The 24,058-nt window shown below is 40.5% G+C and overlaps 1 protein-coding gene across 4 annotated transcripts in view; it reads right to left on the bottom strand.

Moving 5' to 3' along the window:
* Window positions 1–8,304: 8,304 nt before the first annotated feature.
* Window positions 8,305–24,058, bottom strand: part of LOC143359109 (facilitated trehalose transporter Tret1) — a 33,736-nt gene continuing 17,982 nt past the window's right edge. Inside the window, exons 1-8 of one of the 4 annotated variants that reach the window (XM_076796807.1) lie at window positions 23,473–23,628; window positions 12,867–12,996; window positions 12,653–12,788; window positions 9,890–10,346; window positions 9,466–9,715; window positions 9,179–9,385; window positions 8,909–9,101; window positions 8,305–8,805 (exon numbers count right to left, since the gene is read on the bottom strand). In XM_076796807.1, coding sequence (XP_076652922.1) covers window positions 8,549–8,805; window positions 8,909–9,101; window positions 9,179–9,385; window positions 9,466–9,715; window positions 9,890–10,346; window positions 12,653–12,788; window positions 12,867–12,996; window positions 23,473–23,501 — 1,659 coding nt within the window. In that variant the 5' untranslated portion in view covers window positions 23,502–23,628 and the 3' untranslated portion in view covers window positions 8,305–8,548. Of the gene's footprint in view, window positions 8,806–8,908; window positions 9,102–9,178; window positions 9,386–9,465; window positions 9,716–9,889; window positions 10,347–10,424; window positions 10,600–12,652; window positions 12,789–12,866; window positions 12,997–14,195; window positions 14,411–23,472; window positions 23,629–24,058 lie in introns of those variants that run through there. The other 3 variants (XM_076796797.1, XM_076796818.1, XM_076796829.1) reach the window with 3 other exon arrangements.

Raw genomic sequence — 24,058 nt, 5'->3', positions numbered from 1 at the left:
AGGAGGATTCTGATAGCCGATCGCGCGACGAAATTCGACACCGCGGTCCTTTCCTTTCGAGGAAAAGAAAAATCGATGCGAGAGAGTCTTACGGGTAAACAATCGACGCGCGATTGAAAAACGAACGAGAGAATAAGAAAGATTGATCGAACGCAGACGTCTCGCCTGACTCGATCCGATCTTAAACGGACGCGTGTCGATTCTAATAGACGGCCAAACAGTGCCAAAAGAAGCTGTCGGACGAATTGCGGACAGAGGGAAAAAAGAACGTTTTCAGAACAGACGAAAGAGCATGTGTCTCGAGTGTTGTGTCAGCGCTACTTCTTTTACTTGGTGCCTTTGGCGTGGTCAGGACGAGATTTGTTCCGGGGATCGTCTTTCATCGTCTTGTAAAAAGATAACGCTGTCGTCGTCGGAGCGATTGTAACCTGCATAAATAGGGTAGAGCGTCTCCTCCCGTTTATTCGTCGGTGTCACGTTGAACGAAAAAACAAAAACCGGAACAGTGATAATTTTCTCTAGAATGTTTCCCTAGCTGATCGGGTTCTCCATCTTCTTCGCGTTCGATTGCCGTTTCATTAATTGTAGAGGAACCATTAACCGCTTGTACAGCGTGATTCTACTGTCGGTGTCATGGAATCTGCAAACTTATTCTGTACCACAAAAGCAAAGCATCGAGACATTAGCATAATCTACGGTGGTGTCAGCTATCAACTTTTACATCTGAATTTTAGTTTTCGCTGTTTCTATCAGGTCCCTGCATAGTCGCTAAGTGTTACGGGGTTCGTCAGAATGACTGCTTCCAATATTTTAAATTTACGATTATTGAAATTTTAAACGTGCATCCATGAGTAATCATTCAACAAATTCGTTGAGTGTGTACTAAGGCTAACAATTTGGTTTGGCATATTCTTGTTATTTTTATAGAGTAATGACAAATGGTAATTTTTAGTGGTCTGTAAACATAGCGTTGATTGCCAGACCTCGAAAAAGTCCCACAATATCAAAATGGTTTAGTCAATGAAACCAAAACTAGAAATATAAAATTGACTGTACGCAGTGATTAATTCTTCAACTCTTCTGTATCCTAGTAGGTTCAAGAACGCGTAAGAGAAAATTGATTTGTAAGGATTTGAGTGTATCTATCCATGATCGCCATTTTAACAGTTCTTTGAGGGTGAATGAATTTTTATACACAGGTATAAATGGTCAGTATTGAACAATCGTTTTATAGGAGGAGAGTTTGTTTTTAATGGGAAGGTTGATTCTTTCGTTGATTTTGAGGTACATTGTTTGTTTATAGGTTTTATGAGACTGACTTTAAATCCCCTTGTGCGTGTAACATTGACGTCGTCAAAGAATGTGTATCATCTATTTTCATAGGACGATAGAGACCGCAAGACGAGATTGTATGGACGCGAATGATCATTTTCATCGATTGCTCTTCACTTGAGATACTTCGGTTGGTGTTAACTTGCTGCGATGGTTTAAGATGTCCCCGGCATGCTTCATAAGACAAAAATATGTATGATGATTGTACAGGTTGCTGCGAAAGTTGGGAGACTTGAATACCTCTGTTGGTTCTTAAAAAATTTAGTGTAATGGACTTTGTTTGACTGCTAATGTGCATCGCTACACAGAAATCACTGTTTTCTCATGCGTGGGCTTTTCTGTGGACATCAATCTTTCTATCAACGCTATTCGTCTTAAGCAGCATGTTTAAAAAATTGAAACGTTGTTGGTAAAGTTGTTTAGACCTTGTGCAATACGAAATTATATTTATTCTAGATGACAAAAGCTTGAGTTCGTCAGATTTACTTTTTACAGTCATCTGATTTTATCTTTGTATTTTAGGGTCCATTAGAGGTATTCGTACACTCAGCTCTTAACGAACAGCCCTGTATTCGTGACTACCAATTTTGTCAAGGTCCGTAGAACCGTTAACGTTTATGTTCGCGACTATTCTTCTCGCAACCCATTCGTCGTCGACTTTTCTTTGAAAAAGAACAAAAAAAAAAAAACAAGCATAATACAATTTAGAGTTTGACCTGGTGTGCGCGGATCGTGTATATATATACATATTATTAAATATAGAACCTAATGTAACTATTAATACGGATTAGGTAGCTCACCGTCACTGCCTGCAGCGTTTTGGTCGTGCTGAGAGTCTTTGGCACCGCTGGACTCTGCGTAGTGTCGCGATCGTTTATAAAGAAACGAGAGAACAAAAAAAGAATAGGAAGAAGAGAAAGAAAGAGAGAGTGAGAGAGAGAGAGAGAGAGAGAGAGAGAGAAAGTAGAATCGCTTGTTTTGTTAAGTTTTTGAGCATTATTATTGACAACAGGTTTTACATTGTATTTACTAATGCGTGTACGATATCCGTAGGTATATGAAGAATTATTATAACATTGTATTAACGAGGTCCTTGCCAATTTTGCATTACGACGACCGGATGATCAGGCCACGTGGACGTTCGATCAGCGCGTGAATCGTTCGTTACATCGACTATAGGTATATCCCCGCTATATTTGTTTTTAATTGATAAAGGATAAAAAAAAAGGCAACTTCGCATAATGTTTAATTGTATCAGGTCATTTCGTAAGTCTGCTGCGCTGAGTGAAGTGCTAGGTCTACCAATAAATAATCTACTATTTATTTTCAAAACATCTTCGTTCCCTTTTCTCCCTTATAAATAGACTGCGGACCTTCGGTCCATTCCCGAGAGAGTCTGCATATTACTCATCAATTGTGTTATCAGTTTCCTTCGTTACCTTCGTGCTTATATTCTTGAAATTTGTACAAAATGGTAAATTAAGTAACGATAAAATTGAGAATTTGTTTAAAGGTGCGCAGGCTACTTATAAACTGCGATTCTGGACGAATAAACCATTGCATTGGACTCTTTCTTCTTCCAAATGCGACAGAGAATAGTGGATTACTTATTGATGCGCTTAACGAGTCTCGTTCGAAGGTCTTCTCTTCCTGGGTTTCTCAATCAACTGATCCTAAACTGCGAGCGTTTATGCGAGTTGAGAAACTGATCTTCAGAAACGAAATACAGTGAATTCTCGATATTCGTCACAAACATGGGTCTTGCCAGCGTCATGTATCGTCCAGGAGACATACTCCTCGGCGTCCGAGGCCCTCACGGGGTATACCCCGCGGTGGGGATAATTCCGCGACGTTTATCATCCAGGCGTTCGCGACATATATAGAGAAATCAGTGTAGATGCTTGTAGTTTCTATCAATGATTCTCCGAAGTAAGGAAGAAAATCTTGTAAAACATAATCACAGTTTCTACGACATATGAGAGCATAAACGATCGCAATCCTCGTCCTGTCCAATAATTCCGGCAAATCTAACTAACCAATTTCCTCGTTCGTTTCAGCGACCGGTGTACACTATGACTAGACTGCGGGTCTTTACGCGAGATTCAACTTTAATCAATCGTTTCATAAAAAAAAATTACCACTGGAAAACGAATCGTTTTGCTGACTGGAGGCCAGCTCAAACTGCACAAAGATCCGCAGTCGAACTTTCTCAAATCGGCAGAAGACTGACGTCACAGCTCATAGATCATCGCACTCGCAATTCCCCATCGCAGAGTACTAGGGCACTCGGGGGCTTAAGAAATGATCTGATCACCGAAAAGGGGTCATCGTAAGCGTTTCCACGTCGCCGTCCATACGCGTCTCGAATGATCCCGAGATCATCGAGCAAGAACAAGAAGAGGGGCCCGTGTGGAGACGATCGTGAGAAATCGTTGCGATGTAAAAAGAAAAGAGGAATACGCTTCTGTGGAGCCGCGTGCGTCGACAAACGATTAGCATACGAGATGATAGAGAGAAAGAGAGAGTGAGAGAGAGAGAGAGAGAGAGAGAGAGAGAGAGAAAGTAGGAGCATCGTTTTCTCGAGTTTTCGAGGGAGAGAAAAGAAGAAGACCGTCTCGATATTCTATTGATTCTTGCACGAGTAAACTTTGCGCCGATCCTTCTTCGCTTCGTAATGATATTCGTTCGTCCAAGCGAATTATATACGCATATAGGGTTAAACAAATTTTTGCACCGCAGACATGGCTATTAATTCTGTTGGCAAAATCGACCGGCTCGTTCTTCTTTTTGTTTTTCGGTTGGCCCCGCCCCGCGTACGTTTGACACGCACAGATATTATTATTATTAAAAATACATAGGTGTGTATACCTCTCGGTGTTCCCCGGCTCTATCCCGATCGTGATCGTTTTCTATCGATTTTCCAAGTAGGAAAGGGGAATCCACGAGACGCAATATTGTACCGTTGTTTGAATCGCCGACGTATTTAATACGCTAATCTTACTAGTGTTTAGAGGATATATTTTATATGCGAACGATGAATAGTCGATTGCTTCGTATTGTCTGTCAATAAACGAGATTTCAAAACACTAGTCCCCGTGTTCAGAGTATCGTGTGTCTTAACATCTTTATTTTTTTTTCTCTGTTCGTTTTTTCTTCCTCCTCGATATTCTTTCTTTCTTGATTCTTTTTCTTTTGTATTGTGAAACGATGTTTCTCCAGTAGTCGATCATAGTTAGCGTACTCCCTCTCCCCGGAGATGAAACAACATAAAAATTGACAGAATTAATACGCGATACTGCTGCAAAACGTCGCAATTAATATACCGTTTGTACAACAGGTCTTTTCCGTTGCAAGATTTTCGTCTGAAATATACAGGGTGGTCTGAACTTCGTGCCGCGAACAGGACAGAGCCGATTCTGAATTTTAAAGTTAGTCGAAACGCAGTGGAATACGGTTCTGTTAGGCGTGTTCTTTGATAAAAGTTGTTCAACACGTTCACTTCCACGTTGGTCAGACATGGTTGACGTACTCTTTGATTAGGTTTGAGAACTTTTGTCATGACTAGGCTGCGGATCTTTGTGCGAATTATGATTTTTTGAATTATTTTATAGAAGCAAGAATAAGAATTTATTTTATCTATGAAAATATTCTTTACCGCGTCGAAAAAGTAGACATGCCATTAACGTCTATTGCTTTAGCTCGAGTAGTTTAAACATTTCTAAATGTCGTAAATGCATCAAGATCTCTGGTCGTGCCATATTCGAGCACACTAAATTTTATTAGAACTCTTAGCATGCAGAGGAAGTAAAGAATTTTCTAATTTCTTTAAATAAACTGTTTTTTGAAGTTGTGGGTTTTTTAGAGGATGTAATTTGGCAGTCAACGTGTTGAACAGTTGACGGATAGCCTTATCAGTTTTTTAAAAAGTTCAATTCGCAAACTCTAGGCGAGAAACCTGATGTTTCTATTTATTTCGAGCATTGGTCGAGATATCAATTTTGGCCCACCCTGTATACTTTATTACTAAATGTCGACTTTATATGCTATACACGTATGCGTACATTTATGGAGCTCATGTAATTACATCTCGTATTTAATTTCTGTTCGTCAGTTGACGGATTCGCGTCTGAATAAAGCCAATTGTCGTATACTTTCAAACCGTTTCAATCTGTATTTTTCTTCTTAGACCGCCAATAAATATCGCATGCATTGTTTTTATTCCAAGAGTTTCTTTTTATCGACCATGATTTGCAAATATCCTGAAACATATATCGTTGTCAACGCTTTGTCCTGCAGATGTGATTTTGAACTCGAACTTCGAACGCGCGCTCTGTTATCTGCGCGCGCATCCTTCCGTCGACCAATCAGCGCTTAGCTTTTATGGCGGCTCGCAGAAGTTTGAGAATTGAGAATTGTCTTTTGCAAAGGTACGTGGAAATTCGCATAAATATTTATGAATATTGTAATTATCAGTAGCAGATATTCAAAAGCTGTCAATATATTATTTAATAATCACAAAAGAAACTATTAGATTTTAGCGGTAATTCGCTAGTTACTAATCGAAGGTGCATTCAAGAAATTAATAAATAAATCTATGCTATAAATTTAAAAACTATAAAAACTAAAAAAACGAACTATAAATGAACTATAAATTTTATACTGTAATTTTTTGGGTGGGTATATAACAGAGTGGTCCTCCGTTTGTGGTTTCCAAAAATACAATTTTATTAGAAACATTTTACGAAATTTTACAATGGTATACACATATAGACGTACGGTACATGTGTACATACGGAATACAAGCATGCCGTATAGCACGATACAAAGTATTGTACATGAATCACAAACGCTACTCTGCTCGCACAGCACGCACACTTATATTACAAATAATCACCGTACAGTTTGAAAAACGAAAGGCACTTGTCGAACTAAAAATCTCGACGCTTAAACTGCCCCACGGTCTTTCGAAATTAAGCTAACGGCTGTCTGTCCTAATGAAAGAGTAATCGTGAGTTCGCTCACTTTCAGGCATCGACACGATCATCGAGAGTTCGGTTGGATTGATTTTCATGGATTTGTAATTCCCTAAACGATTCTCGGACAAGCGGACCACGATCAAGATCAACCGGAAGTCCTGCTCGTCGCGCCGCCATCTTCCGCCGACAAAGCGAGTTCGATCGGCCATCATTTTCCATCGAATGTCTCCGTTTAACCTGGTCCACTGATTACGAGATTATCACGTTGAATAAAAGCACACTCGATTAGTCAGCGGTAGAACATCCGCGCGGATTTCCAGTGGCTCTGTGAATGACGCCTAAGATAGACCTAACATTTTCGAAATTTCCGTTGGACGTCCTGTAACTTACAGGTTGTAACACGTTTATTGTCTTTTTGCGCTCTCTACGATTTTAAACGGTGAATATACGAACTAGATTCGACTGGTGTACCTGGTAGAAGGCGCCGAAAATGTTCGTAATTTTTCTTCTTGTACGATAAGCAAGCACATTCGATGTTAGATCTATCTTATGTCTCAATGTGTAATCATTAGACTGCGGATTTATAGGGTTATAACATTTGTACACATGTGAACACAATTATTTTGATTGATATCGTCGACGACAATGGATGGAACACATTGTTTCACACTATTTTTTGATATACTCTAGTCCGCAAGGAGATAGATGTTTATATAGTTCCGCAATCTAATGACCACATTCAATGGTTTCTCTGTACACAACTTGTAAAAAGCGGCCAACTTGTAAAAAGCGGACATTGTGCGGCCGGCTAGTCTATTATTAACCACAAGTAGATCGTTTTGGTATATATTACAAAAGTATTGAAAAACGGCTGGATTTATAAATGTAGGATGTTACACGCGAATAAACGATGCACAAAAGGTCGTATTTTTAAGTACCTGCTCGAATGGACAGGTGTATAGAAAGAAACTATAGCCCGTAAGTCGAATGAATCAAGGTGGATGTTCACTGAAAATAGCACCTGCGTACGTAACAGGATGCCTGACAATACAGAACGCTAATCGATGGGTAATCATCATACCCACAAACCGCAAAGTTCCAATAGACAGTATTTCCAAATATAGTATCGTGTATTTTCAGACATCTTCTGCAGAAATGAAATCATTCAGAGGCGAAAGAAGACACCGAACCTGGGCATTTGGAATACGGGATGGAGACTAATACCTTAAATAATGAATTATATTAAAGACTCTGTCGCTTATACGTTAAAAGTAGCTCGGTAAAGTATTGTTTCCATAGTAATGTACACGTGGATCGCTTCCGGCCGAATCAAATCATTCGATGAACCGTTTGAAACCGGGTCCGTAGAGATGATACCCAGGTCGGCGCGATACCCTATCATACGATTTTCTTTGCGAATATTGTTAGATCACAGCGAAGTTGTTTAAATCGATTTCCAAGGAAGGAATGCTCAGCTCGCCCGGTAAGCGGCGAACAACGAATCACCATAGAATGCGGCGCCGGCCAGGGTGGCCCGTAGCGCCGCGTAGCCAACGTTGTGCACGAAGAATCTTCATCCGTCTCTTCTACGGCCATCCGTGGACATTTGCACGGAAGACTGTATCAGATCAACATGTAATACTGTTTTGTGTGTGTCGCGTGTAGAGTCGTTTCCGGTTTCTCCCCTCTTTCTCCTTATTTGGTAGAACAATATCCGTCGCTCTGCGACGTCGATCGTCTCTAGCCGGTTTCGCGTTATCGCGGGGAACGACACGAAATAGAGGCAGTAAACCCGCTAGTACACGAACGCGATTGCATCATGCTCACGCGATACAACTCGCCCGCGCGTTTCGATTCTCAAGACTTTTTGCGTTACCCGCGGAGACGATCAACGTCGAGCGATAAAACCGCGTTTCCCCCGTCGTGGCTGTCCTCTACAACACTGAAGCGCAAGCGAGAAGCTTAAGTACGAAACCACGCAGCTTTTTTTTCCCGGGAAACGCGTTCCCCGAACACTACTCTACGACACCGTACACTACCATCGACGACGTTATTTAATGATACCGAGTGGTGATCGGTGCGCGGGTTGCTCGTTAAACTGTTATCGTTTTCCAGAGACTAGCTAAAGAACGTAATCCCCGTGTCATGTGTCGAACGAACGTTGTTTGCTTACGTCTACAAATCACGGTTACAGGAATTTCTCATCGCGGTCCCAGCCCGTGCGATTCGACGCCTTTCCTTTACACGTTCTGCGCGGTTTTCGGTTTCGCGGGGTTCAGCGGCTCCGTGACCGACGATTTCCCGTACTTCTTCTCGCGTCTTCGTATCTGCTGCGCCTTCTTCAGTTTCGCCTCCGCTCCGATCGCCACGAAGTGGTTCTGGAAGTACTCCTCGATCTCGGAGAGCTTCTTGCCGTGAGTCTCCGGTAGAAGGATCCAGACGAACACCGCCGCTCCGATCGACACACCCGCGAAGAACCATTGCACCGCATAGGACCCTTTCGGAACAGAAATTTCTCGTGAGTTCGATATCCTAATTGAATCGGTTTGTTGCAGCTCCACGTGAACAATCAGTGATTCGGTAAGGTTTAATCTACGTACCACCCAGGAACGCCTGCAAGCTTCTGTAGCTCTGGAGAGCGGCGAACAACAGCAAGTTGGCTATCGAGTAGCTGATAGAGTGAGCGATTCCTCGAATCTCCGTGGGGAACAATTCTGCGGTCATGGTCCACGGTATGGTCAGCATGCCCACCATTGAGGTACACACATAAAGCAGCAGACACATAACAGGTACCTGCAGAAAGAACCACATGTTGTCGCAATAGCATCAACGATTCCGCTTTTAATAGATGAATCATGCGAAATACATACCCAATAGCCAGACTTATCGCCGTCTCTAATCTGCAGAGTGAAATAACCGGAAACGCCCATACACACAGTCATCCCTAAGGACGAGATGATACACAGTGCCCGCCTTTTGTACCGTCTGAGAAGCCAAGTGTTCACCATCGAGCACAAGAACCGGGTGACACCGACTAAAATCGACGCTATATACGGGTCCACGCCTGAACCGACTTCCTGAAATTGCGATAATCGTCGTGAGACAGACAACCGGCTGAGAGGATCCCGGCCGGACGTTGTCAATGACGCCGACTTACTTGGAAGAACGTGACGGCGTAGAAGAGGGTGATGTAGATACCGGAGAACTGTTGGAAGGAGAAGAACAGGAAGAGGATGATCATCGGCTTCCAGCCGGTGGGCTTCATGAACCCTCGCAACTTGTGCAACGCGCTACCGTGCTTGCTGTTCCTCTGCTCGCTCATCTTGATCTCGTTCTCCTTCATTATGGTCATGTACTGAGCCTGCGCCGCGTCCTTCTGACCTTGTTTGATCTCGTACCTGTACAGCCTACGGGAAAATGGTAACAGGATTCAGAATCTGGTGAAAGCGCGCGGTCTATTCGATGTTGGAATCTCTAGCGACACCAGGAATTTCTAGTTGCTTGTGCAGCATTCTGTATCGAGTGCACATAAAGTCTCTACAGAAGACGAAGGAGTTTCGTTAAGGTATCAAGATCCTTACCGATCCAGCGATTGCCTCGCTTCGTTAACTCGCCCCTTCGAGACGAGCCATACCGGCGACTCGGGGACGAACAGCTGGACCAGAATGATGGGTACGATAGCGTAGATGATGCTGATCCAGGCTACCACTCGCCAATGAATGTAGGCGCCCTTCACGTACGAGAGGACCATGCCGAAGGAGGCCAGAGTCGGGCCGAAGGATATCATCGATCCCCTAAGCTCCGGTCGCGCGACCTCGGTGATGTAGACGATGGCTGGTGAAGTTGCCAGCGCGGTAGCCAAACCGGACAACAGCCGACCGCACAGAAGCATAGGGAAGTTGGTCGAAAGGGCGATCAGTATCCAGCCCGCGATACAGGGGATCGAGCCCAATTGAAGGGTTCTCAGTCTTCCAAAGATCTCCATGAGGAAACCACCCATCAAGGCACCGATAGGCGCGCATACTACCACCACGCTGGCTGCAACATTCACCGGGGAGAACCACTGTTAGATCATAGAACTCGTTCCGAGACAAATAGGCTTCGCGCTAGAACTACCGGTTGAAATTGTCCGGTTTCTTGCTCGACGATCATTGAAAGTAACCTATTCAGCGTGAGCGCGCTTTTGACATGATTAATAGAACATTGCACTGTAATGATGTTGCAGTTACTGCTACCGTTGCGTTTCACGGAGTTAGTTCGCCGAGGGTCCGCAATTTTTTGTAGGGGGCAGGTCGATCGCCCATTTTGTCAGTTTATTCCGGTCATTATTCAGTAATCGATTTAGTCTTAACTTTCCAAGTTGCTTCATAATTTCCACACCCAATAGAAGCGTAAAGCTACCATTCTGCTACAGTAGATTCTCGCTCGTTGCATGCCCGATCAAATGCCTGTTCTTTGTGCGAATTCGTTGTATTAGGTTGGCAAGAAAGTAATTTTGATTTTCACTAATAGATGGCTTTATGTTTTGTTTCATTGATTTCTGTTAACGTTGCGTTTGTTTTCTTTCTGACATTTCATAACTGCATCTTTTAGGTTACTTTCGAAGCAAATTACACGTAATTTTGATTAAAATTGTTAGTTCTGTATCAATTTGAACATGGAGTGCAAAAACGAACATTATAGGCACATATTGCTTTTTTATTTCCGTAGAGGTAAAAAAGCTGCCGAGGCTCACAAAGATATATGTGAAGTTTATGGTGTGGATTGCTTAACAGAACGCACGTGCCAGAATTGGTTTGAAAAATTCCGTTCTGGAAATTTCTCAGTTAAAGGCGACCAACGTTCTGGTCGACCATCTGAAGTTGATGATGACCAAATGAAAGCCATTATTAAATCGGATCGTCATATAACTGTCCGAGAGATTGCAGACAGGTTAAATGTCTCGCATACAACTATAGAATATCGTTTAAAAAGTCTCGGAATCGTTAAGAAGCTCGATATTTGGGTTCCACACGAATTGAAAGAAATTCACTTAACGCAACGCATCAACATATGCGATATGCATCTCAAACGAAATGAAATCGATCATTTTCTGAAGCGAATCATCACTGGTGATGAGAAATGGGTTGTTTACAATAACACAACTCGAAAACGATCATGGTCGAAGCGTGATGAATCAGCCCAAACCACACCGAAAGCTGAATTGCACCAAAAGAAGATCATGTTGTCAATTTGGTGGGATTACAAAGGTATTGTGTAATTTGAGCTGCTCCCAAGGAACCAAACCATCAATTCAGATGTTTATTATCGACAACTATCAAAACTTGACATAGCAATCAAAGAAAAACGGCCAGAATTGGCAAATCGCAAAGGAATCGTGTTCAACCATGATAACGCTAGGCCACACACATCTTTGGTAACATGTGAAAAGTTATCGGAGCTTCGTTGGGAAGTGATGTCACATCCACCATATAGCCCCGACATTCCACCATCAGATTATCATTTATTCCGAAGTTTACAAAACTCTTTGAATGGTAAAACATTCACTAATGATGATGATCTGAAATCGCACTTGGATCAGTTTTTCACCGAAAAGGATCAGAAGTTTTATGAGCACGGAATTATGAAGCTACCAGAAAGATGGCAAAAGATTATAGAACGTTCATTGCTTTGATAAAAAAATTGGATTTTATTTCACCTAAAAATACCGAAATTACTTTCTTGCCAACCTAATACTTTGTTCGCTTTGTTGGGCAATGTAGCTTAGCGGAAATGGTAATTTCGTGGATCGTTTATAGTCATTCCTGCCTGAATCATAACGGAGCTTCCTTTATCAGACTAAAAATAACATTTGACTATTTCCCAATCTCGCTTTACAACCAGTCTCAACTTACTGTACTTCTATTACAGGTACTTGGACCCGGTGCATCAGCTGTACCGCTGATTTAGTATAGCAACCTGCTTATACATCTGCGTCAAACGGAGATGAAGACGCCCTATTAACCCGAAAGATAGACGTAGACTTGTCTGCACTTCTATCGCGACGCTATTGCGTATCTGGAGATGACGTATTGCCCGGAGTCATGAAAGGCACGAGAAGGAAAAAGTCTTATCTCGGACTGGTCGGTGAATTAACATACTCGATAGATCCGGTGTTATCTAACTGTTACATTGTGTCTGCCTCCTCCCACCGATGGAATCGCGGTGAAATGATTGAGCGGTCGCGAAACGGGACAATTATCGCTTCTGCTGTGCTAGAGGCTGCGTCCTCACTTCGAATCGATTCACGGCTACCAGCGGATCTAGACTCGCCGATTGCATCGTCGTCATTGGGAGCAGCTTACCTATCCAGGAAGTTTGCTCTTGAGTGGCGTGCAGTTCCGCGTCCTCGGCCTCCAGGTGCGGAATCAGAATGGCGGAGTAGGCCATGCACAGGCCGACGGATATGTGGAAAGACGCGGCGATGATGCAGGCGGCGATCTAGGCAGAGATTCGATTAGAAACTGGCCCTGAAGTCGATCACCGTATTGTTCGTACGAATCGACAAGGCCTCCGTACCTCCGGTATCGCGTTCCTCAGCCGGGTCGTCTCGACGAAGCCCTTGTTGAGACTCCTGCTCGACACGATCGCATCCTTGAAGCACTCCCGCTCATTCTCCTCGATGTTCTTCGACGCCTCGCGTTCAACACTGCAACAGAAAATTGATATCTTCACGTTGGACCGACAGGAATCGTCGCTGGGTACAGCCGAGCTCTCGTTGAATCGTTCTTCGAGTTCCCTTCGTGTGCAGGTGTATGATTGGAAAGTGAAGAAATCTTGGAGAAATGGAAGATCAAGATGGAGTTGTATCTGGGAGTGGAAACAGCTTTTGTTGGTCTGTTCTTCGAGTTCTCTTTGAGGTCACTTACTCGACTGGAACGTGGAGGACTGTTTGAGGAATGAAAAATTGACCTAGCCTTTGTTACACACTTAAAGCGACCAAGAAATTAAAAAAGGGAGGAACCTAGACAGCGCCGGTTTGATTATGACTTCACTTGCCGGACCCATGGAGACCCCAGTAATTCTATACACCGTTAGTCACCGAGACGAGCAACTTACTGAGTTATAATTACCTCGGTCGATCTACACAGAGAATCTAGATAACAATAAGTAATAACAGTGTCCAAATGTTCGCCTGAACCATTTCTAACCGACTAAGACACGTCGTTTGTTAACATTGTATATCTATGTATTCTGCACTCTGAGTATAATCCTCAGGCCATAAAGTCTTCAAACACGTTGAAGATTTCCCCTGCCAGGTTCGTGGTAGTTGACGTAACTGATAAAAAATGAGGAAAGAAGTACCATGTTCACCAGAGACACTATAAACATTTTTCTACGATGGCCGATTAATTGCGAAAACTGTTTTGCAACTTCCTCGGACGGTGACGAGAATGCGCTTGCGAAGTTTTACTATTTTTGTCGTAGCATGCACGATCTTATAAAAAAAGAATATTTATGAACTCTATTATACAAGAAATTTAAAAAATGGATGACATTGACCCATAAATAGAAGAGTATTGTTTCTCAATGTTTACAACTTTTATTGGAATATGCGTACAACAATAACTCGCCCAAAAAGCAGCTGTAAGAATTCAGTAATTAAACATGACATTTTCAAAGAAGGGTGTCTTCAGCCCATAAAACAGTAAAAACATTGGAAGAATTTAAAAATACCGTTATATTATTTTCAACCCATTAAATACATTAATACTTTATCCCATAAATTCTGTAAAACTATTTCAGTGATTTTGGTCTACTAGGAACTCGATTGGCGTCAAAGACTGATCATCCTCGAAAGTTGGAGTGACGTCAGAGAAAAAAACAATAATAATTTTATTAGCTTACGGCCGGTCGGGAAGACGGTCTCGGCACGATGATTTATCATTTTTCTCGTCGAGCATGCATATGTATGAATTTTTCTACGAAAGCGACGCTCAAGGTTGCCGCGGGAGTCTCGCGGAACATTGTTCCGCGTGAGAACTATGATATCACGTTCGCCATTGTTGATTCTATTATCGACATGGGCCGATTCACGCCTCTTGACAACAGTTCTGTCGAATATCCGCGCAATGTCAGACCTATAATGACGGTTTTCGTAACGGTGACATCACACACGGACAAGCCAGTTTATCGAGCACGCGCGGTGTTTATGTCTGCTCCTGTTAATTGCGAGTAGATTTATGGCAGCTGGGCGATTTGTCGCGACAAGTTGATGCAACTTTCAATCGACCGATGACCGCGAACACAAGATCCTGCTCAGTACAACGATGTAGACGGACTAAACGAACCGTGATAATAATATGTTCAGATAAAGAGGACTCAAATGGGTTCCACGATTGCATACACTGCTTCGGCGAACTTCCTTTGAATTCCTTTGAACTTCCACGAATCACGTTTTTCTTGGCGAGTCGTTCTTGTATCTTCGGCCTGCAGTTGCCGGAAAAGATAAATTGAATCCTTCCGGATCTACGATTTTTCAAACGTTCTGGAGCAAGATCTACTGAAACTAGTTTAGAAAATGATTCATCGAATAGGGCTCTGCATTGTTAATATTTCTTCTGTATTTTTCACCCTTACGGTGGTTACTCAGATCATGTAGTTTCATACTAGGACCTTTATAAAATTTTGTGTACATTTTTTCAGATACCTTTAACTATATAATTTAAGATTAAATAGTCCAAAGACTAAATGCTTTAAGAGAAGAATGAATAATGCTTTAAAAATGCTTTAAAGAAACTTGATACTCGCAGTTATCGTAGTATGCAAAAGTTAGTATACAAAAAATTTTGTTGGGGTCGTGGAAGAATCCTAGTATACTATTAGGTGTGCCCATGAGTAATCAATTATTTGCAAAGAATTTGTTTTGCCTTTAGTTCTGTACCGATCGTTGAAGAGGAAACACGTATTCTTTTCCATTTTTCGGTAAAGCAGCCTGTGTTCAAAATATTCTAAAAAGTATAATTTTTGTTTACAGCCCTGTAATACAATGGCGGCGTCCGTACCTTCCGAGAATCTCATATTCATCATTGCATACTTTTTCATTTTCATGCGGGATTTAATGTAACAACAAAGAAAATTTGCGATGTTTATGGAGATGTATTGAAGGTCAACGAGTGTCAACGTTGGTTCAGAAGGTTTGCTGCTGGTGATTATGATCTCTCTGACAGGCCTCGAAGTGGACGACCAGTTGAATTTGATAACGACACCCTAAAATCTCTAGTGGAAGCTGATCCAAAATTAAGTATACAAGAATTATCGAGAAGCCTTGGGTCCACATGGTCAACTATACAAAGGCACCTACACGAAATGGGAAAGGCATACAGGCAAGGAATATGGGCACCGCATCAATTATCTGAGACCAACAAGAATATTCGTCGATCAATTTGCACTTCATTGCTATCCAGATTTCGTAGAGATCCATTTCTTAGCAGAATCGTTACCGGAGATGAAAAATGGATTCTTTATGATAACATAAAGCGTTCCAAGCAATGGCTTTCTGCAAATCGAACCGCAATATCAACCCCTAAACCTAGCTCATCGCTTAGAAAGGTGTTACGGTGCATTTGGTGGGACTGTCGTGGCATAATTCACTTTGAGTTGTTGAAACCTGGAGAAACAGTTACTGCTCAGTTGTATTGTCAGCAATTACAACGGCTGTATTCAGAACTATTGAAAAAGAGGGCATCTTTAGTCCACAGAAAAGGTGTAATACTGCAAATTGACAATGCCCGGCCCCGTACAGCGAAACTCACTCAGGAAAAAATCAAAGAATTGCAACGGGAAGTTTTACCGCACCCCCGTATTCACCGGATATTGCTCCCTCTGACTACACTGTCCAACAAAATCAAACTTTTCTCGAGTTTTGCAATACCTCCCAGGTACGGCGCACAGTGGGCAATTTGGACAAAATCGGATTCAAAATCAAGGAACTTTCGATAGGAATGAGGTAGAGCGATGAAATTTTTTTTAAATGAAAGCTACAACTTTGTAGAATATGGGAAAAATAGAGAGATTGTGGTACGAACGTTTTTTAACCTCGAGAAAATTCGTTAAACGCGCATAAATTCAAGAAAATTTTAGTTTTTCCAATACCACGCGCGGAAAAAATTTTTTTTTAACATGCTATACATCATTTCCCATAGATTTTTTCACGCTGATTTCAAATCTGATCTCAAAATTTGTCTACGACCTCCGGATTTTGCAAAAAATAGATTTTTGTGACAAAAACTAATGAAATCATTTTTTCGTTGAAATGATTGGATGGTAATAATCTCCCTATTTTTGCCATATTCTACAAAGTTGCAGCTTTCATTTAAAAAAAATTCATCGCTCTACCTCATTCCTATCGAAAGTTCCTTGATTTTGAATCCGATTTTGTCCAAATTGCCCACTGTGCGGCGCGCTCGTCTGCAAATCAGTCTTCCAGGGACGGCGCGCCTGTCCGCGGATGGCGCAAAAGCCACTATAGTGGTCCGTACCGTTCAAACTGATGCTTTTCACGGAAACCACTATAGTGGCGTAAAATGCTTGTAGCGGCCCGGCTGTCGCCACACCGCTCCCTTTTGTATACCGAAGGGTACCAGGGTTTTTCCCGAGACACCGGCGTGACCTCGGTATGGACATACCTGGTACCTTCCCCTGCGCGGTTAGACTATTATAAATAGCGCCAAAAAGTCTACCGAAGTTCTGTTAGTTGCCTGCTGCCGTTCAGGACCACTCCTGTCAAAACACTCTGTACTCCTACGGAAACAATAAACACTGTGTATCGTCCTAAGCGATCTTCCTACCGCGTGTCATTAACCCACTCTCTACATGCTCAAGAGATTAAGAGCTGAGCTAGCTGTACAGGGACGTTTTTCTTTATTCTCCATTTATTTCTTTCGTTAAAAATAGACTGAGGATTTTATGAATTTATGCCAAAAAATGAGTTGTAATTTAAAACAGTATAGATATTTAAATAATTGAAACACATCGATATACTGTTCCCAATTTGCTCAAATTATTAAGAATGTCTATCTGGCTCCTGTATCATGCGATCAATGCGGAAACTTTTTATTTTCCAGTCTAGTTATAAAAGTTTTATACATCTGTATTCCATCGTCGATAAGAAAACCTCTTCCGCCAGACGAGTCTCCCGGAACATTCAGATAACCTACGCTTATGAGAATCTAGTTCCGCTGAATTTGCTTTTTATCCTATCACAGGCTCCTTCTCATATATTTTTCTCAGTTGTATCGTAGCTCCGAAAGGGGAACTCTGCGCCATCGGATACGAGATTCATTCAGGACCTAAGAACGTTACAGCAAATCAATACTCTCCGGAGTAAATTGCTGTTCTTATGTAATCCAGGCGGACTATGATGGGGGATCTCCTATCTCCTAGTTTCTTATATAATCGGAACTTCCTTTGATTCTACCAACTTTCTCAAGATGAAACAGCAAATTTTTATGTACTAAATAGTTTAGCTAATTTCACATTTCATGTTCAAAGTTGTATTCCCTTTCCGCAGAAACGCTGTTGAAACATGGAAGAGTGTTTGTAGAGAACAATGGGCACTGTTGGTGATGTTTGTGTACTAGAAATTAATATTTCTAGTACACAAACATAGACAGGTTGATCTATCATCAATTACGTTACAGAACTTCTAATCAATTTAGCTAATTTCACATTGCATGTTCAAAGTTGTATTCCCTTTCTGCAGAAACGCTGTTGAAACATGGAAGAGTGTTTGTACAGAACAGTGGACACTGTTGATGATGTTTATGTACTAGAAATTAATTTTTGTCCAATTAACAGAGACAAGTTGATCTATCGTCAATTTACGTCGCAGAACTTCTAATTGGTAGTTGGGAAATATGCAGTTTTGTAACTTGAGGTAACAAGAGACGTTAAAATGCATGCACTCGATGCAGAACATCAGATCTTGGCAGCCGCAAGAACGCAATTCTCAGTAACTTATGGCAGAGGCGCGAGTCGCAGCTAATCTGTGAATGAACGTGACAATGGCAAGCGACTCGGAGACCGAATGCATGCTCGAGCGATCATTTTTATAGCTCTTCCGACGACGCGTTTCCAAGAAAGGGTAACGACACCCGTACGATTCCCCGCGGCGTGTTTAATTACAACCGGAAAGCGTTTCTCGCCTAAGCCGACCGGTCTTAACTCGTCGGAATTAGCCGCGCGGACAATTAACAAGCGTCGATCCGACGATTTCTGTTGACCATGCGCGCAACGAAAGGAACAACGTTGCATAATTCTGAATACGAGCCTGATCGTTCCTGCTAATTCAAGCTAACTCGTTTACTAGCGCTCGATCAATTTTTTAGAGTGCACGCGACCATTACGTAATTTTCTAAAGAGAATAAATGAATTGTTACGGATCGACGCGCCTTGTTAAGTAATTAGCGACGTTGAAGGAAAAACGATGGCTTTTTTTCTGCTCGACGGACGTCGATATCAATTTACAATGTGCCAACAATGATACAATATTCTTATTCAGTCCTTGAGGCAGGCGATTCACTTTTTCTTGCGTGTGATTGTCAGCCTTACTATATTTCCTACTATTGCTGGAATCTACGCCTTCTTTGCTATTTAATGACTGCATTTATTTATTTCTTCTATTTTTACGCGTTTGTCACTTTGCTATTTTGAGCTTGTATTTTTCTACGGTATTTTTTAATGTAAATACAGCAACACGATGTACAGTAGATATGCACAGCTTATTACACTGAGTCTACTCTCACTCTGCTATTCGTAATTAATTAATATCAAAAATAAAATGAAATGAAAACAGCAAGCTGTTATTTGGTGAACATTCACAGCTCAATATTTCTTTTCTACTTTTGGCTTGTTGAATCTGATCTCAAATAATGGCAGTAAAATGTTATTTGGCAAACAGTCAGACCATAATCATTTTTTTGCACTTTCTACTCGATGGATCTGATCATTTCAATTCACATTGTGGAAAGAGGACCACGCGTCCTGGCACGAGAGGAAAAAAAAGGTTCAACGGCGATTACGTTGTTGACACCCAGTATATTCACCTCTCTCGACCACCGCGATCCTTTTCTATCGATCTGCCTCGGCGAAGACTGTTTCGAAAGCATCTTTGTCCACGATACCAGTCACTCGTCACCGTGCAAACACGTTGCCATAATCACTTGCCGGCCAATCCTATTCCAGATGTGCTTTCGATCTCGCCGACGCGAGAATTGCTAAATTGATTATCCACTTTTCAACAAACCAGAAGTAGAAAGCGGGGAACACCTTGTTGCAACGATCCTTGCTGCTGGTAACCCAGTTGCAGTCGTTGGTGTTATTATTCTGCACCATAAACTGCACATTGTTGCTCAAACGAAACCTTCAACTTCAGTTTTTTAAGAAAAAAATTCTTACAATAATTATATCTTCCAAATAAATTATTTGGGGCAACAAACCCTATTGTCAATCATTTTGCTTTTGATATCCTGCGCTGTGTGCATAATTAATAATATTTGCTCTCGCAATGCTGTTTAATCAGAGTTAGTTAATGTTCTGGAGTAAGTGTCGCGTTTGAAAAGAAATTCTTATAATAATTATCTTTTCTAAATAAATTATTTGGGGCAGTAACCTCTATTGTCAATTAATTTGCTTTTAATATTCTGCGCTGTATGCATAATTAATAATATTTGCTCTCGCAATGCTGTTTAATCAGAGTTAGTTAATGTTCTGGAGTAAGTGCTGCGTTTGAAAAAAAATTCTTATAATAATTATCTTTTCTAAATAAATTATTTGGGGCAGTAAACCCTGTTGTCAATTATTTTGCTTTTGATATCCTGCACCGTGTGCATAATTAATAATATTTGCTCTCACAATATTTGTTTAATCAGAGTTGGTTAATTTTCTGGTGTAAGGGTTGCATTTGAAAATTCATTCATACAATAATAATATGTTCCAAATAAATTATTTGGGGCAGTAAACTCTATTGTCAATTATTTTGCTTTTAATATCCCGCGCAGTGTGCATAATTGTTAATATTTGCTCTCGCAATATCTGTTTAATCAGAGATAGTTAATTTTCTGGTGTAAGGGTTGCATTTGAAAATTCATTCATACAATAATAATATGTTCCAAATAAATTATTTGGGGCAGTAAACTCTATTGTCAATTACTTTGCTTTTAATATCCTGCGCAGTGTGCATAATTGTTAATATTTGCTCTCGCAATATCTGTTTAATCAGAGATAGTTAATTTTCTGGTTTAAAGGTTGGATTTGAAAAATCATTCATATAATAATTACATTTTCCAAATAAATTGTTTGGAGCAATAAACCCCTATGCATGACTAATAACGTTTGCTTTCGCAATACTATTTAGTCACAATTAGTTAACGTTCTGAGTAATGATTACGTTTGATTAAGTGATCCAGATTTTATCGTTGTGTAAATGTTTTTCTACTGTATTTACATTAAACGACTGATTCAGAGCAGGGAGTCTGCGTTTGTGCAAGCTTCAGACGAACATTTGTTGTTTTAATTCGATAAAAACGATCTTTTCGCAAACTCATTGGGAATTTTACACCGTCTACGGCTTCTATAATTCGTCTGGAATTATGTCATGCTCGATTATGTCTACGTAACGCAAGTCATTGCCGTGCTAAACACATTCGTCGACAAAAAAATGTTCGATTCAGTACAAAAAGGTGAGCGCGACCGAAAATTCCACCGTGACAATAAGCATGACGAGAAGAGTCTAAAGATCATGACAGTCTGGCTCGAGATGTTTATTAACAATGCACAGTGTCTGTTAAATGACCGGTCTCGCAATGATTTTTCAATCGTGAACATTTAGGGCAGGGGTTCTCAAAGTTTTACCTGGGTGGGCCAAATTGTAAATTCTAAAATATTTGGCTGGCCAAGAAAAGAGTTTTATAAGAGTTCAGACATGAGGGAAAGATTTATACTAATTTTTTAAAAAGATAATCGTTCTTTATTTAGGAGAATAATTACTTTTTATTTCAAACTGCTTATTAACACATTTCCACAATCCGGTCAATACTATATACGTATACAATCTATATAACAACAAGATATGTTACATATGAAATTGAATACTTTTGAAATCCCTGATTTAGGGGCAACGCAAAACAAATAAAATTGATCATTGTGACCAGACAGCGAATTTTTACGCAAAATAAAAATTGTCTGTATTAATTTTAACCTACAGGAGCCACGCATTAATTTTTTTCCTTAATAATTGTAACAAGCAGGAAATAATGTAACAGTAATTTTGAATTCTTTAAATGTTTTTACTGTTTAGCACTTGATCTACTAATTTTTGTCGTAAATGCATAAAATCTGCAGGCTACTTATGACAATAAAATGACATAATTATGTGTTCAGCGAAGGAGAAAGCGACAAATTTTTGTCGTCAAATTAACTCGTCATTTCCAGTCAAAGGGTTAAAATTCACCGCTTGAAAACGTTCGCAGCGAGTTTAACTCACTGTTTCGATGCAGTATGGTCGACACAATAAGTGTCGATGCGAAACGGGCAAATGTATTCGACAAACGAGCTCTTCTCGAACGACCAATAGCGTCACCGATCGCCGGTCTAATAATAATTTGTCAAGACTAGGCTATTTCCTGGTGCACACATGGTAAACCCAACTTGAGAACAGCGAATTCAATTTTTTCTCGTATAATGCTTCCTCCGTCGCGTTACGTAAATACGTTATCGTTCGTTCGCATGGAGACATAGTCGTGGCTGGATCCCAGATTTTATGCATACATAGCGATCGTGAAATGAATAATAACTGTTGAACTGATTTCCGCTCGACGCGTGTAGATTTGGATAGAATTTTGGCCGTACGATAAAACCGACACGTTCATGCACTATTTTTAACTATTATTACTGATTTCGACACTCGATCAACCGCCGAACCGAAATGCCACGAAACAAATGAATTATTTGAATGTTTTGCTAATTCCGTTTATTTTTGTATTTTTAAATTATTCTGTTGCAGTATTTTTTCATTGCACCTATTCCAAAATTGAAGACGTTTCAATTGAATTTATTTATTTAGAATTTCGACTTCAATTATTTTAGTGTTTTTAATACTTATTTTGCTCTTTTCCAAATATTCTTATTATTATTTACTGTATTTTGTAACATTCTAATTGTACTTTGATACTCTGACACTGTCATATTTTAATTATAGAGAAACCCTATTGGATGCACAATCTCACACTGAGCGCAAACATGATGCAACATTCACCACCACAGTAATCACTATGCAATAAACTACAGTCTCCAAGTAATCTAATAAGAAAAGAATTAGGTGAGCAGGATACCTCAATTATTTTAGAATTTTCATATTTTCGATATTTCACTATTATTTGTCCAGATATTTTTCATATTCTAACTGTACTTTGATGTTTTGTCACTTTCACTTACACGAAAATTTCTTAATATTTTAATTGCGCGTGCTTTGACACTTTAGCACTTCAACTTCAATTAGATTAGAGTGTTTACACTTCCAATATCTCATTTTTACTAATTTTTACTTATTTTTATTTAATATTCTAACACTCAGATATTTTTATAGGCAGAACCCCATTGGATGCACCAAGGGATGCACAATCTCATACTGAGCGCAAACATGATGCAACGTTCACCACCACAGTAATCACTATACAATAAACTGCAGTCTCCAAGTAAACTAATAAGAGAATAATTAATCAATTCGATTCATTTTACATTAAATTAATTTAGAATTTTTATATTCTAACTGTACTTTGACATTTTATCACAGTCACTTATACGAAACTTTCTTAATATTTTGATTGCACTTGCTTTGACACTTCAGCACTTCAACTTCAATTATTTTAGTGTTTACGCTTCCAATATCTCATTTTTACTAATATTTACTTATATATTTTTATTTAATATTCTAACACTCAGATATTTTTATAGGCAGAACCCCATTGGATGCACCAAGGGATGCACACTCTGAGCCCTAAAATGATGCAACGTTTACCATGACAGAAATTATTATTCAATAAAGTGCGGTCTCCAAGCAAACGAACGAGGAATGAATCGGGCGATTGTAAAGGACGAGCCGCAGGATAACGATTAGGATACGTACTTTGTATAAATGCAGGGTGAGTCGTGCATGTGCACGGTGAGACTCGAGCACTATCTAATCTCGACTAAGGAAGTGTCTTTTCGCGAACCTCGGACTCGTTTTTATCATAATGCGATCGAGATTCCGTCCCCGCGACGAATTCCCACGCGATCTTTACTGAATGATCGTCACGCGAATCATTCTACATATATGTACGCCAATTTTTAACGCGTCGACGCTTTCTCAATCATAGTTCAGTATTATCTAAGAATAGCATCGTTAGAGAGACACGTGCTGCTAGCACTGGCATCATTATCTTTTGTGTGACGTTTTTGGACGTAATCACGAGGCGGGAAATACGATTTTCGCATCTCGATCGTGGAGAGCACTCGAGACGAACGATTTTCGTCGTACGCGATCTTTATCGCCGAAGAATTGTATTATCCTGAGTGATTTTTGGCGTGATCGGTGTCGATTGCTTCGTGATCGATTCGCCTAACACGTCGGTCAAAGGGCGCGTCGCGTTATAGTGCGACAGGAAGTGGAGTATTCAGAAAATACGCTCTCAAAATTTCATAATTCTATTCCCGAACATAACGGAGTAATA

The sequence above is a fragment of the Halictus rubicundus genome, chromosome 1, assembly GCF_050948215.1.
Source record: "Halictus rubicundus isolate RS-2024b chromosome 1, iyHalRubi1_principal, whole genome shotgun sequence".
Taxonomy (NCBI): Eukaryota; Metazoa; Arthropoda; class Insecta; order Hymenoptera; family Halictidae; genus Halictus; species Halictus rubicundus.
Note: the sequence above shows the minus strand (reverse complement) of the source record. Positions and strands in the feature narration are given on the sequence as shown.